The 13797-nt window shown below is 41.9% G+C and overlaps 1 protein-coding gene across 1 annotated transcript in view; it reads left to right on the top strand.

Annotated features, from left to right (window-relative positions):
* Nucleotides 1-13797, top strand: part of CEP85L (centrosomal protein 85 like) — a 190147-nt gene that overhangs the window by 167377 nt on the left and 8973 nt on the right. Inside the window, exons 6-9 of the mRNA XM_019538196.1 lie at nucleotides 2561-2713; nucleotides 3051-3205; nucleotides 5788-5905; nucleotides 6379-6429. Coding sequence (XP_019393741.1) covers nucleotides 2561-2713; nucleotides 3051-3205; nucleotides 5788-5905; nucleotides 6379-6429 — 477 coding nt within the window. The remainder of the gene's footprint in view (nucleotides 1-2560; nucleotides 2714-3050; nucleotides 3206-5787; nucleotides 5906-6378; nucleotides 6430-13797) is intronic.

The raw sequence follows: 13797 nt of genomic DNA, 5'->3' as shown, positions 1-13797 counted from the left end.
CATGTGTTCCAGGGGTGGGGAGGGGACAGCTCTTTAATTAGAGTGGCTCTCAGAGCCACTGTAATTAAAGCGCTGCCATGTCTCGTGTATCAGCGTCCCTGCACTTAAAATTGGCACTTGAACGAAAGCTCATATGACAAGCTTTAGTTTAAGTGACCCTGCTGCCATTTTTAAGCACAGGGATGCTGTTACACGAGACACAGGAGGCTGGTGGAGCATGGCAGTTGCCACGTTCCAGCAGCCTCAATTAATCATGTCTGCTCCGATGTGCTGGAATTCCAGGGTGTCGGAGCAGCCTGGGCACTCCATGTACAGGTGCCCTGTGATGGCAACAAACATAAACAAAGTGATGCTAGAAGCAGCTGCCCCAGGTACCAGTCTAGAGCAGTACACTTGTTACCACATGTTGAAATTTTAATTTCTGTTCATTTAATTTGTTGAACAGGTTCCCTTAAGAGGACATGCTGCTCCTCTCCTTCTAGCTAGGAGTAGTTGAGGGAGAAGGTGCAGAGTATGACTTCAGGGGAGGCTGTGGGTACATGAGAGGAGACATGGAAGGCCATGTAATCAGCGTTCTGAAAATGATGGACATTGCAGTAGGCCTATCCATGACCTGAACCTTCTCTAGAGAAAGAGAAGTGTTGGTGTCTCTTCAGGATGGGATGCTCTGTCAGTTTTTGCTCCCAGAAAAATAAGAGATTTCTTTGACAAATCATCAAAAAAATTTTCTAGTGTGTGTCTACAGCCCTCTGGCATGCCTGAGGCTCTTGGCTTGAAAAATTGTACCTGGAGAAAAATATTATCTGCTAAACTCTTTTGGAACTGTTATTGGGTTCTGATCTGGCCAGTGGCGTACACCTATTTTCAGCAAGATCAATGTCCCCAGCACCCCACACAGAAATGTCAGCTACATTTAAAACTTACAGTTCACATTTATCTGTACCGTAGGTGTTTCTTATCTGGTAAGTTGCTTGATTTCCGGGTCTGAACAGCACAGATATAATTTTTATTAAATCACATTCTGAATGAAAAGAGGTTTGGGGTGTATTTGTATTAAGTCCTGTTAATAAACCAAGTGCCAGGAATGCATGGTCATTCTGGGACTGGTCATAAAACATAACAAAGAGAATCTTTTTCAGGCTGTTGGTGAATAAAGATTGGTTTCGGAAAGCTGCCTTAAACAAAGCAGCTATTTCATTGTGATGTCCTCTTGTATAGTTGTCAGATTCCATCAAGGTTGAAGCTCTGTCTGAGATTCCTATTGGGTTAAATCTTTGTAGTTATGCGTTTGAAACAGTTTTCTTATTCCTGTAGCAGATGCACAAAATAATATTCTAAAACAAGCAGAGCAACCTTCCTAAGAAGCTATTATCTGGCTGCTTCTTGTAGTGTGTGTATTTAATAATATGAGAACCAAAGAAAAACCTTTGTAAGGAGAATCGTAAGAGTGCCATAAGGCATGACACTAGAAGTGGTCTGGATCCCAGTAGTGGCCCAGTAGGTAGAGCACAACACTGGAGCCTGGAAGGCCTTGGTTCTGTTCTGTGGCCACTGGCCTGATCAATGACTGGGAGCAAGCTGAGTCACCACTCTGCACCTCGGTTTCCTTGTCTGTGAAATGGAGGTAATGATACTGAATTCCTGTTTAAAGTGCTTTGATGGAACACACTTATGTGAGCGCTAGATAGTTACTTTATCACACACAGTCACCAGCTGGATTAGGACCCTATTAGGCACATCATGAGAGAGATTTTGTGCTCAAAACAAGCAGAGAGAGAGAAAAAGTGACAATGTTACACACCCAGTTAGTGGAAGTGAGAGTAGAGCAAAACCCTGACTACCAGTCTTCCTTCTGTCCAGTATAGCTGTTGGCCAAATTGCATGGCTTCAACCCATAGTAGTTACTTAAGATCTTTTGAAGTAAGTATGTAAAGTAATTTAATAAAAAGGTAGGGTCATATACATTAAAGGCTAATGTGCCACAATTCAAAGAATACTAACCTAAACTTGGAAAAATATACCAGTTTCTAATATGAACTTAGATACCTGAGTCCCCTTTCCTGAGTAGCAGTAGGAACAAAACTTCCAGTTTTACTGCCTTGGGGAAGGCACTTTTGCACTAGTCCAAGAAACAGTTCTTGGCTACTAGTTTTTATCTGCAGAATCCCATGAAGTGTAGCAGCCAAGTGCATACTCATTTACCAAAGAGCTATTTCTAGCACTTTTTGGATACTTCTACAATCAGAATTAAAAATTAAATGTATAAATAAGCATTTTCAAGTCCCAAGGCATGGGAGGTAAAAAAACCAAACAAAACTGGCTTCAGATGCTTCAAGACTGCATACATATTTAAACATCATTGAAGTCGAGCAAAATAAACAACCGTTTCATTTCATCTGTAATAGTTAACCCTTACTTACCCTTACCCTTACCCTTACTTCTGGCTTGGAATATAGCTTTGTAGATCAGCTGGTTTTGAGCCTTGTGATACTGATTTCCAGATTATCCTGTACATATATTTTCTGCCATAATCAAAATATGTAATTTTCTTCCCTTTTAGCTTAAAACTAGAGACAGATACATAAATAGCCTGAAAAAGAAATGCCAGAAAGAGTCAGAACAAAACAAAGAGAAACAGAGGCGAATTGAAACCTTAGAAAAATATCTGGCTGACCTGCCAACGCTGGATGACATAGAAAGTCAGAGTAAGCAGGTAAGCAGTTTTCTAGTTGTAATACTACTTAAGATGTGCAGATTTAAAAATATTCCATGACATCCATTGTTGATGATTTTGTAGTTCTTCTTGCTTTCATTTCAATGTGTATCGCTAGTTTTGTTACTTGGTTAGAGATATAAATAGTTTAAATCTTAAAAAATGCTTTTACAGTGTAACAAGGATATTTATAGTGAAGTTAAGTGCACAATAGTTGAAAATTTAGTGATGAGACTGATGTGTAGTCAGAAGGTAACTGTAAAGCTGGAGCTTGTAGGAAGCATTTTTAATATAAAATGTATAATTTATGTCTGACTGTTCTGATGTTATGCTTTAGCTGCAAATTCTGGAAGAGAAGAACAAGCAGCTCCAAGAAACAGTGGCAGATTTGGAGAAGAAGCTTGGAGAAGCTAGAGCACAATGCAGGGAAAAAGAGCTGCAACTAGTGTGTCAGAAAAAAAAAGAAAAGGAATTGGTCTCAACAGTGCAGAGGTATGAATACCTACTTGAATGGCACCCTAGGAATGAATACCTACTTGAATGGCACCCTAGGAATGGTTTAGTGCAGTGGTTCTCAACTTTTTTTTGGAATGGGACTCATTTGTAAACTTTGGCCTGTCCCAACCCAGTGAATAGTTCAAGTAGAAAACGGCCCCCTGGCCCCGCTGGTGCTCCTCACTCCCAACCCATGACCCCCCGCCCCCAGGCCTCAGCCCCCGCAGTGTATGGGGCTGGGGGTGTGTATGTGGTAAGGAGGGGCACATGACCCCTGAGATTTGTGCGGGAACAGGGCTGCACAAGCCTGTAGCCAGGCTTTTGGGGTGCATAGTCTCTGCACTGCAATTCAAATCACCTGTAGTATCATGTCTTCTGGTCTCTCATTCCTGCCCCTTATGATGGGTCTCATGAAAGAGCTTTGCAGAATAACTGATGTCACCAAATCGCTCCTACCCCAGGAGAATGTTCTCTGGTCTCCTGCAGCTCATTCCAAGTCCGTGCAGGCTAGCACTTACCCCCACTTCACCATTCTTCACATGAATGCCTTTTATTGCTGTGACAATCCTGCTTTCTAATTTAGAAACCAGAGACCACTTCAACTATTTCTAGGCTTTCAGGGAAGATTAAATGATCCCCTGTAGATTACACAGGCACAAATAAAAAGGTGTATCCGTTGTAAGCTGGAAACAATGTGCCCAATGATCTGACTGGCTAGACGTCCCAATCAGCTAGCCTTTCATCATGGAAACACTTTTAGGCAGCTGTCCTGAGGTGCACGGCCAAGCCAGTGAGGGGCACTGAACTGAAGTGACACCCACCAGAAATGAGTGAAAATGAGCCTCTTTTTCATGGCCTCTCTTTTTTTACTCGTTACCACACATCACTGCAAATTACATTTTCTCCCTATTATTTTTAACATAAGCTTTTAAGTGGCACTAGGAATCTAACCTACACCATGACAACATTGTCAGTAATCCAGCTGGAATTTTTCCATGGAAATGTGTCCTATTTGTTCTTTTACAAGCATGTAAGGTCAATGCTTAGGCACCAGCTGCAGATAAATCTCCCAGAAAACTTCCTCCATTGTCTGTGACAAAAGGTAGGAGATGGAGTTGAGACTTTGAAGTATCTGACCCTTCTGTGGCTTGGCTTACCCTTCAGCCACTATCAACTGAGCTTCCTCCTACCACCTAAAGTCACTTATTCTTTCAGAATACTAAGAGTCTGTAAACAATGCTCCTTTGTTGTGCACATTTCTTTTTTGCCAACTCTCCTCCCACCTTGGTGGCAATAAGCCAGGATGCCAGCTCTGGCATGCCCATGTCTTAAAGACAGTGATGAAGTTATAACAACAGGAAAGGGGCTGCCTATATTGCTCATAACTGGGGGTCTGTCCAGGTTTCCTGTTTTTCACAGAAAAAAGCAGATTTTCTCTTTTTAAAGGAGAAAAAAAGTAGACTTTCTCCTTTAAAGAAGAAAAAATGCAGGAAACTGTGGTTTCCCTTTGCAGGCTGGCAGAGTTCCAGCCTGATAGGGGCTGCTTGGGGCTGGGGGGAGCAGGACGCAGGGGGCAGTATTTGCACATGGCGGCCAGGCAGAAGTAGAGAGTAGCTCCCGCTAGGTAAGTGGGGGGGAGGAGCGGGGTCAGAGGCTAAGCATCTGGGGAGGTGGAGGTGCACAGGCCATATGGGGGGGATGGGACACAGGTGATGTGGGGCAGGCATGTGTCCTCCCAGATTTCTGTTCCTACGGTGGGGTTGTAGGGCTGTAGCCAGGCCATGGCAGCACAGCCTGCGTCAGGTCCCGCCTACTGGGCTGCAGAGGTGGCTCCTGCCTGGAGCTGGTCCAGCCTGGCTGCAGCCCTGAACTGCACTGAGGTAGAGATTTCAAGCCATCCATCAAACTCTTTGTGTAACAAGTATGATCTAAACCAGTGTTTCTCAAGCCCTGGGTTGCAACCCAAAAGTGGGTCACAAGAATATATGAAAGGGTCACAAACAAACTTTAAAAATGGATTCTCCTTTAAAGGAGAAGAGCATGGGAAACCACAGGTTTCCCCTTGCAGGCTGGCAGAGACCTGGCTACAGGTCTCTCTAAGTCAAAGCAGTCCTCAATGCTACTTTGACCTTTGCTAGGGCTGTGTAGGCGTCCCCCAAGCAGCTGAGAATCCAAGTAGCACACAAGTTTGTTCCTCGCCTGCTGGGCCAAACCTAAGCAGAGTGTCCTGGGAGACACAGCACAGAATCTGGTCTGGGAATTATTTTAGAACTAAGGAATACAATATTTGCAAAGGTGTCTATACAGGACATGTAGCAAAGCTTCTCCTTTGTATTCAGGTGATTATTCTTGTCAGCGACAGTAATTCCAGGGATTTCAGGATTTTACACTACTCGTCCTCCAGTCTGTTTACTTGGACTGAGGCTGGACTATGGGCCTACAATCTCGGTGCGTGTGACAGTAAACCAGGTGATAGTGGTTGTGTATATTTTCCTCTAGAACATATTTCAGTTTTAGTGCTTTGCTCCTCCCCCAAATAATTCACTGATATCTCTTGCATCTTTAATTCTCAATTGCAGTTTGCAGCAAAAAGTAGAAAAATGCCTGGAAGATGGTATTCGTCTCCCCATGTTGGACACAAAACAGCTGCAGAGTGAAAATGAATGCCTCAGAGAAGAGAATGAGAAAGCCAGTAAGGTAGTACATGGAACTGATTATAGAAGCTATTGGTAGCATTTGTACCCCTGAAGCCTTGTATCTTGCTGTGTTGTTTATTTTATTTATCACTCACTTAGGATTTATTTCATATTTATTGCTAATTGAGGTTTCCCTTCCACACATACTTCTGTGGTCAAGGCTTTTGTTTTGCATGAATTTTCAGTTGCTCAAAAGAAATGGGCTTCAATTCAAATGTAATGCAGAGACTAAGTTTTGAAGAAGAAACTTACTTGGCTAATTGTGATCAATTGAGCAGCTAGTGGTTTCATGATGGGAACTGCCATATAGGTGCAAAGGATTTCTCATTTAGGTCTTTTAGGGAATGCAATTTGAAAGATGTGCTTGATATTAGAAAATAGTTGCATCGGAATTTATGGAAAAACTGTCACTTAAAACTAATACAGAATCAGACTTTTTTTGAATGTGATGCTCATTTGTTTTCTTCTTGATAGGTCATAGACAGTCAACAACATCAGATAGCTGGGCTGATTTTAGAAATTCAGGTAAGGAAATTATCATCATTTGCTTTATCACTGTTTCACCGAAGGCTTAGCTGTCATGTTTTAGCTTCCACTTACCGCAGGGCAAAAGCATGCACGTAGACAGTAATTTTGGTGCATCTAATTCATAGTAAGACCCTTGCCCACTTTACCACATTGTAGATTTTCCTGTGTCCATACCTGTAGTTTGTTTATTCTCTTCTTATATTGGATATGTAGCAAATAGTTTGTTAGGGAAGTTTAAGAAAGGAATGCAAAAATGGGAAGTAATATCTGCTTAGGCTAATAACTTCATAACTGAATTTGGATTTCAGGTGTGAGCAAGGCAGAAGTCTCTGTTTTATTAAATGCAATAATTCAAAGTCTAGCATTTAATATATTTTCACTAAGGGGGGGATAAAAGATTCTTAGCACTTTGCCAGTAGGAGCAAGCTAGAGATATAGCCAGCTCTCATACAGCTACCGTATTATGCTGATGGTCTAAAGTTAGGGGTGCTTGGGCCCTGGCTACAGTCCAGATCTCTACCACAGAGCCATGGCGTGGCAACTAATACTGCTGCCGTGCACCCCTCCCCTGTCCCTTCATCCCTCAACTGCCAAATTCCCAAGCCCCATGCAGCCAGGTTGGAGCCAGGCTACACCCCCTCCCCCTTGCCCTGCATACTGGATCTGGCCTGTGGATGGACTGGATACCGCTTATTTGGCCTGCACACAAGTAAGTGATCTAAAGGATATTTCATCAGTGGTGTGCCGAGCTATTTGTTACATTTGGCTCTGTGAGTAAGACTGTACATTCTTTAGCAGCAAGTCAAATAACAGGCACAAATTGCAGGCCCCCAAGAGAGAGAAATACACATTTGCTCCCTAAATATATAATTCCTCGTGTACATTTGCTGAGACATCAGCATTTGCTCTAACTCTGTCTTCAGTGGATGGAAGTCTAATAGGCAAAGACTTAAAGTTAAAGGTGTTATTGATCAGTTGCTATAGTGTGAGTTAACTAACATCTACTACTGAAGCATATTCAGTCATCTATTTTGGTAAAAATGGATGCATCTAGATGTGTAGTTAGTGTGATGTGATTAAGTCAGGCACAGTTTATGCTGGAGAAGACAGCTCCTAGGCACAGTGTCTGCACATGTGTCTGGGACAGCTGCACTTTGAGCTGGGGCAGAGCAGCCCAGGGCTGGCAGTGGTGTCCACAGGGTCAGCCCTGGGTTCCAGATGGCAGCAGTGGAGGCACGAGGGTGCTACAGGGCAGAGCTAGGCAGCAGGCAGGCTCCATACTGTAGCACCCTCGTGCCCCAGCTAGCCCCTGTTGCCATCTACATGTGCATTTCAGTGAAGTAAATTTCCCTGCTGTACAATCGTACTATCCTCAACAATACTATCCCATGGTGGAGTTAGTTAATTACTGCACCCTAATTCCGGTGCACATGTGGACTGGGATGCTTTATTTATTGTGCTCCACGCACAGATTGGGTGGGGGCATGTAACCCTCTGTCCCCCCCACCCCCCACCGGAGTCCAAACAGTGGCAGGGAGCCAGCCCCTGACCACTGGACGAACTGCCTGTGGATCTGTCCTGCTCCCTGCCAGGGCCCTGCAGCCACGCATTCCTGCCCCAGGCCTTATGTACCGCCTGGCTGGGCAGCACCCTCAGCCCCACCACCAGGCTTACCTGCAGGAGCTGCTGTCTAGGCTGCTTGTCAGCCATCATGGCATCCCCCTGCCTGACTGCCTCCCTCCTGCTCCCCAGAGCCCCAAGCAGGCTGGAACTCTGCCAGCTTGCAGAGAGCCCTTTGCAAAACTGCAAAATCTAAACATTTCCCCATTAAAATGAAGAATCCACATTTTTTTCAGATAAAAGGGGAAATTCACCTTTTTTTCTGTTTTTCTTTGGGAAATGGAAACCCTGCATCCCTGATCATTTCTTGTGTGGTTGGAACCAGGGTTAGTTTGGGTTATCTGATTGTTTTCGAGGATTCCTTTCTGAAACGTCTGACTCCATGCACTTTATAGGGAGCATGTGGATCTAATTTGGAGCTGAGGATTTCTTCAGGTAGCAGAGCTAAAGTATATGGGCTTTGAACAGCTGTGTGGGTCAATAAGGCACCTCTTCTCTGGCGGTCTTCCCTGTAACCAGAGACGAGAGTCACGCTAGTAAATCTATCGTATTCTTTGCCTGATATCTGACTAAGTAGGCAAGGAGTCACGAGGCTAGGATCTTTGGCCTGTGCAGGTTATGTTCTTGCACAAGCTCACAACATCTGTCGCTTCTCTTCTGCCTTCTTCATTGGGAGCACACTGGTTCTTTTGTGACTGGGCTTTCTCTGCCTATAGGAGAACCAGGACTGCCTCATGCTGAACATGCCCTTTTGATGCCCCTCTCTCCCAAGTATGGGAAGCCTGATATTTGGTAAACAACCATGTCCTTACATATTTAAACTACAGTATATTAAATGCAGCAGTCGGAAGGCTCATGAGGAAATTCATTTACAGCACTACACATCAGTGTACTGGAAAGCAAAAGCAATAATTTAAGCTTCTGGGATTCCTAGGAAAGTACCATTTATCAAGTTGGGAATACTTTAGTGTGCAGATGTTCTTGGGACCTTTCATGAATTCTAAAACTTTAACAAGATTGAATTCCACAGACTTTTCCAGGTGTCCTCTCCCCTCTCCATAGTTTACGATCTTCCCAGCAGAACTATACAACTCACATATTTTCCCCAAGCAGTCAAGATTGTGACATCTCTACAAATATTTATTTTCAAATATTATGATGTATTTTTTTTCCTGGCCTTTCTTGTGTTCCTGATATTTTGCCTGTGTCTAATTTAAATTTGATTTCTGAAGCATGGCACAGTATTGTGTAGATTTGTAGAGCAGGTTTCACTGTGCAGTTAGGGTCTGATATGCCTCATTTGTATTGCATAGTGAGCCAGGCTGTGAAATTCCTGTGTTAGAACTACACCATCCTTTGAACAGCATAGTGCTCTGTTCCTTGAGGTTGTTCTCCCTTCCCCCTGGCCCTCCATTCCCTCTGCATCCTTGAACATGTCTAGGGGTAAGGTGTTTGTGTATGTTCCTAGCTCTCAAACCAGCTGTAGATCCTAAAATAGCCCACGTTTGGTTCACCCCCAGCCTCAAGAATTGTTTCATTTTGATTCTTTTGCCTGTCTTTGTGTAGCCCTAATTCTTACTCCCTTATGATAGGTTGGAGAACCAGGTTATAGGAAATCACTAGTGAACTGTTACGAACATCACTAGCAGAGCGACAGGATTCCTTACCAGAACCTAGAACAGTGGTTCTCTGCCATATCAAAATAAAGACACCTCTCATTAGATTCAAGGCAGGCACAGTTTTTGGTTAGATGTGATATCTTTTATCAGACCAACTGAGTAGTTAGAAAAAAGTTCTTTGCAAGTTTTTGGGCACAATCACACTTCTTCAGGGACAGGGGTTCTCTGCTGTTCTGAGATTCCAAGGAATGAAAGAAGCTAATTGTGTGACAGTATGTCAGTAAAAATGTAAATAGGTGGAAATTAGGAAAACAAAAGGTAAAGAAGGGAAGGGAGAGGGAAAATGAAGGGGGGAAGAAGCCAAAGGTAGGCAAGGGTAACTCTACTATAGTAGTTTTCCAAGGTAGAAAAGAGGCTGTCTGTGAAAAAGTAAATAGCTGTAAATTAGGAAGACAAAGGGTAGAAAAGGTGGGGAGGGGAGGAAGGGAGGAAAGAAAAGTGTATAAAATCAGGTGTGGCGGGTACATGGTGAATCAGATGTCAGGTGCATTGTGATGTGTCATAAATCCAGTGTCTATATTGAGTACATTATTTTTTGTATCCAGTAAGTTTTTGTAAGTTCCTTTTGAGGACTAGAACTGAGATCAGAGAGGGAGTGACTATCTTATGAGAATTTGCCCCCACAAGTAGTTGGTTCTTGTCTTTGATAGAGTTTCAGTATGAGTTCATTCTCATGCACTGGATTCATTAGGTACAAGGCAGTCTTCTACAACTTTAGTGAATTGAGCAGCATGCTGTTTCAAAAACTAGTTTATATATTACAGTGCTTCCAGTCACCTCTTTGCAAAGGGAATAAGCAGTGAGGTGGGGAGCAACCAGCCAGGGAGAGCCTGAGGCTGGCATTATTTGCTTTATTTCCTCACACTTTCTGCGGCACCCTTCAAAAGATATCATAGCATCCTGATTGAGAATCACTGACTTAGAAGAACAAGCTGGTTTAAAAAAAAAAAAGATATTTGAAACTACACCAGACATCTTATTTCCTTATTATCTCCAGTCCCAATTTTAAAAGCATGCTTTATAATTTCTTTCTTTCAGTTCTGTATTCCGAAGAACATCAAAACCCTTTTTTCAATGCTGCCATCTCCCCCTGCCAAAATATTTCTTTTTTGGTATTTGTCTCTAAAGATTAGTAGTTGAAATAAAAACATATCCTACTTCAAACAGCATTATATTGGACAGGGTTAATTTCTTATTTACTTGTAATCCCAAGATAACAATTTTGATCTCAGTGTGATATGATTTATTTTGTTTGTTTGTCTTTTAACAGGGAGAGATTAATGGTTGGTTTTTGAAGAAATATCATACTGTGTATAGTGCATCTTCAGAAATTGCAAAACAGTGGTGGAAGTTTTAAAATCCCTGTTCCAATGATTAATTTAGACCCTGACAAAATTAATATTTTGTACATGCAAAACAATAAAAAAATAAAAGTCAGATTATATAATGAATGTGTTATCTGAGAGACTTCTGTCACTGGAGCTATGTTTATTTTGTTCATCGTGACTGACAGGGTTAACCACTAAATTTCACTTTGTGCATTTGCTGCGTGAAATTGAATTGCACAGCTGGAGGAGAAAGAAACCTCTGTTGAGGGTAAAAAACCTGTGGGCTTGTTTACGGGTGTGCAGGTAGACAGGGAGCTTATATCCAGGGGAGGATTAGAGGCGCTCAATTAATATTTGGAAATTTAATGGAGATTTTCAATTCTAGTGATGCCTAATAAATGCCAATGACTCATGAATCAAAAAGGCTGATACTATATTCAGAGCAACACAGAAATTATTTCCAGAGGATTCGTTACAGGAATATGGAGCTAGTGATGAATATAGTTTTGGAAATCAAATGATAAAAATTTAATAGCAGTTAGTTATAAACTGTTCTGTTTTTATAAATAGTGTTGCCCAGTCACATCTTTAACATACAGAGCTGGCTTGTCAATAAAGCGATGAATTCAAACATATAGTCATTGGGCACATCTGCACATGCGCTTTAATACTCATTAACCTATTTTAATGCACGTTAAAGCATCACTAAAAACCCCGTGCTATCTAGCTAATGTGCATTTTGAAATAGGCCAATGAGCCTTAAGCATCACTTCAAAATCCTGCTTTTTAGCTAATTAAGCACATTAAGATAGGATAATGCCCATTTTCCTACTACCTCACAATTGAGGTACTAGATTTAACGTGCATTAACTAAAGCATGCTAATGCACATGTAGACATGCCCATTGTGACTGGTCAGTGCAACCTTTGATTAGCTTGTAGTGTGACTGGTCCACCAGCAAGAGTAAATTCTCACCTTTGGCTTTTAGAAATCATACTTAAGACAGAGTATGAAAGACAATTGTACTATGTTAGGATTTTCAGGGAATAGGATACTACATCCATCCAGGTTTATCTTAAACCAGTTTCAGCCATTTTGAAAGTGGTTTATGTACGCTGACCTTCTTTTGTGTTATAGATTTGAACTGGTTTTTGGTCACTTCTACTGGTTTATGTGTAATTTCTGTCCCTAGTCCTAAAGGTGATGAGTTCCCTTGAGATGATGTTATGTTGCCTGCACAGGCTTAAGAAGATGTCAGTGTGTAGTCTGGCTTCTTTTAGGTTGTAGATTTTCCATTAAGCAGCGCATTTTGATATCTTCCATGTTACAGTAGCTTAAGAGTGACATTGTAGTTATGGTGGTGCAGAAATTATGCAAAAGAAGAATGCCTTCTATTCGATAGCCTGTCTAAATTTATCCCAACTACATCGACGGTCCAGTAAAGATTATCACCCTAAGAAATCCTTTCCTTTTGTACAATTTTTGGACCATCATGGCTTACATCACTCTAACACTACCTGCTTGAAAAATCTCTCTTACATTCTAGAGGATGGGTCTATAGGATCAGGATGGATCAATATTCCTCTAAAGCAGTGTTACTCCATAAATTGGCTTGTGTATGATGTAGTGATCTATAAAACTGCCTTGGTTGTTGGATTGTTTTTCAGTTCCCTAGGTCTAGAAAGCTAGAATCCAGTTGTCCCCAACCCCTTTTCTTCTGTGCCAAAGCATGTGACATTACTATAAACTCCTGCTGCATCTTGAACAAAATAGGATTGGATTTGCATCACATAATTGAAATTGGGCGACAGGTTTTACATATCAATGTGCTGATCAGAGGATAGAGAAGACCCTTTGTGTGCACTGTGATATCATGCCTAGTGGATTTGAGAGTGATAGCATTTCCAACATGAAGAAAATTTCCTCTTTTTGAAGCTTTACAAGAGTCTGTAGTTTAAAATGTTAGGACTTTCTATAATCAGTAGCTCAGCTTTATTAATATTCATAGTGAGATGGTTTAATAGTCCTCTTTTTGGATTTCAGCCAAATAACACTGCAGAGCATGTAAACAGATATTTCAGCACTTGATGACTTTTATAAATCTGGATTTAATTGACAGTAAAGATAACTAAGGTCATGGTGATTTAAAGTAAATATCCAAGTGGTAATTTGTGAAATAGTGAGTCTGGAACCTGGAAGTCACCTCTATCTGAAAACAAAAAACCTGTTGTAGCAGGGAAACATGAAGCATGGACTGAATCCCCAATTTTATCACTTAGCAATTATTTACTGCTTTTGAAGACTTGATGCAGCATGTAAACTAATAAGTTCCACATCCCTGTGAGGCATTGGGACTACAGCAGAATGATTTTTTTCTGCTGCCAGAGTTATACCAGCTTTGATGAATGACGATTTGTGCCAGTGAAGCTGTATCTAAACAGGGGGTTTTGCTAGCAAAACTATGCCAGCTATGAAAACATGACCTTTTTCACACCCGTAGCCAATGCAGCTATGCCTTGCCAGCAGAACTTTGTAATGTAGGCAAAGCCTTACACAGAGATTTCATAGATTTCATAGACATTAGGGCTGGAAGGGACCTTGGGAGATCATCGAGTCCAGCCCCCTGCCCAAAGGGCAGGAAGTCAGCTGGGGTCATAGGATCCCAGCAACATAAGCATCCAATTTACTCTTGAAGGTGTTCAATGTAGGTGCTTGAACCACCTCCGCTGGCAGACTGT

Source organism: Crocodylus porosus, unplaced genomic scaffold (genome assembly GCF_001723895.1).
Source record: "Crocodylus porosus isolate Cpor-Errol unplaced genomic scaffold, CroPor_comp1, whole genome shotgun sequence".
In the NCBI taxonomy this organism is placed as follows: domain Eukaryota; kingdom Metazoa; phylum Chordata; order Crocodylia; family Crocodylidae; genus Crocodylus; species Crocodylus porosus.
Note: the sequence above shows the minus strand (reverse complement) of the source record. Positions and strands in the feature narration are given on the sequence as shown.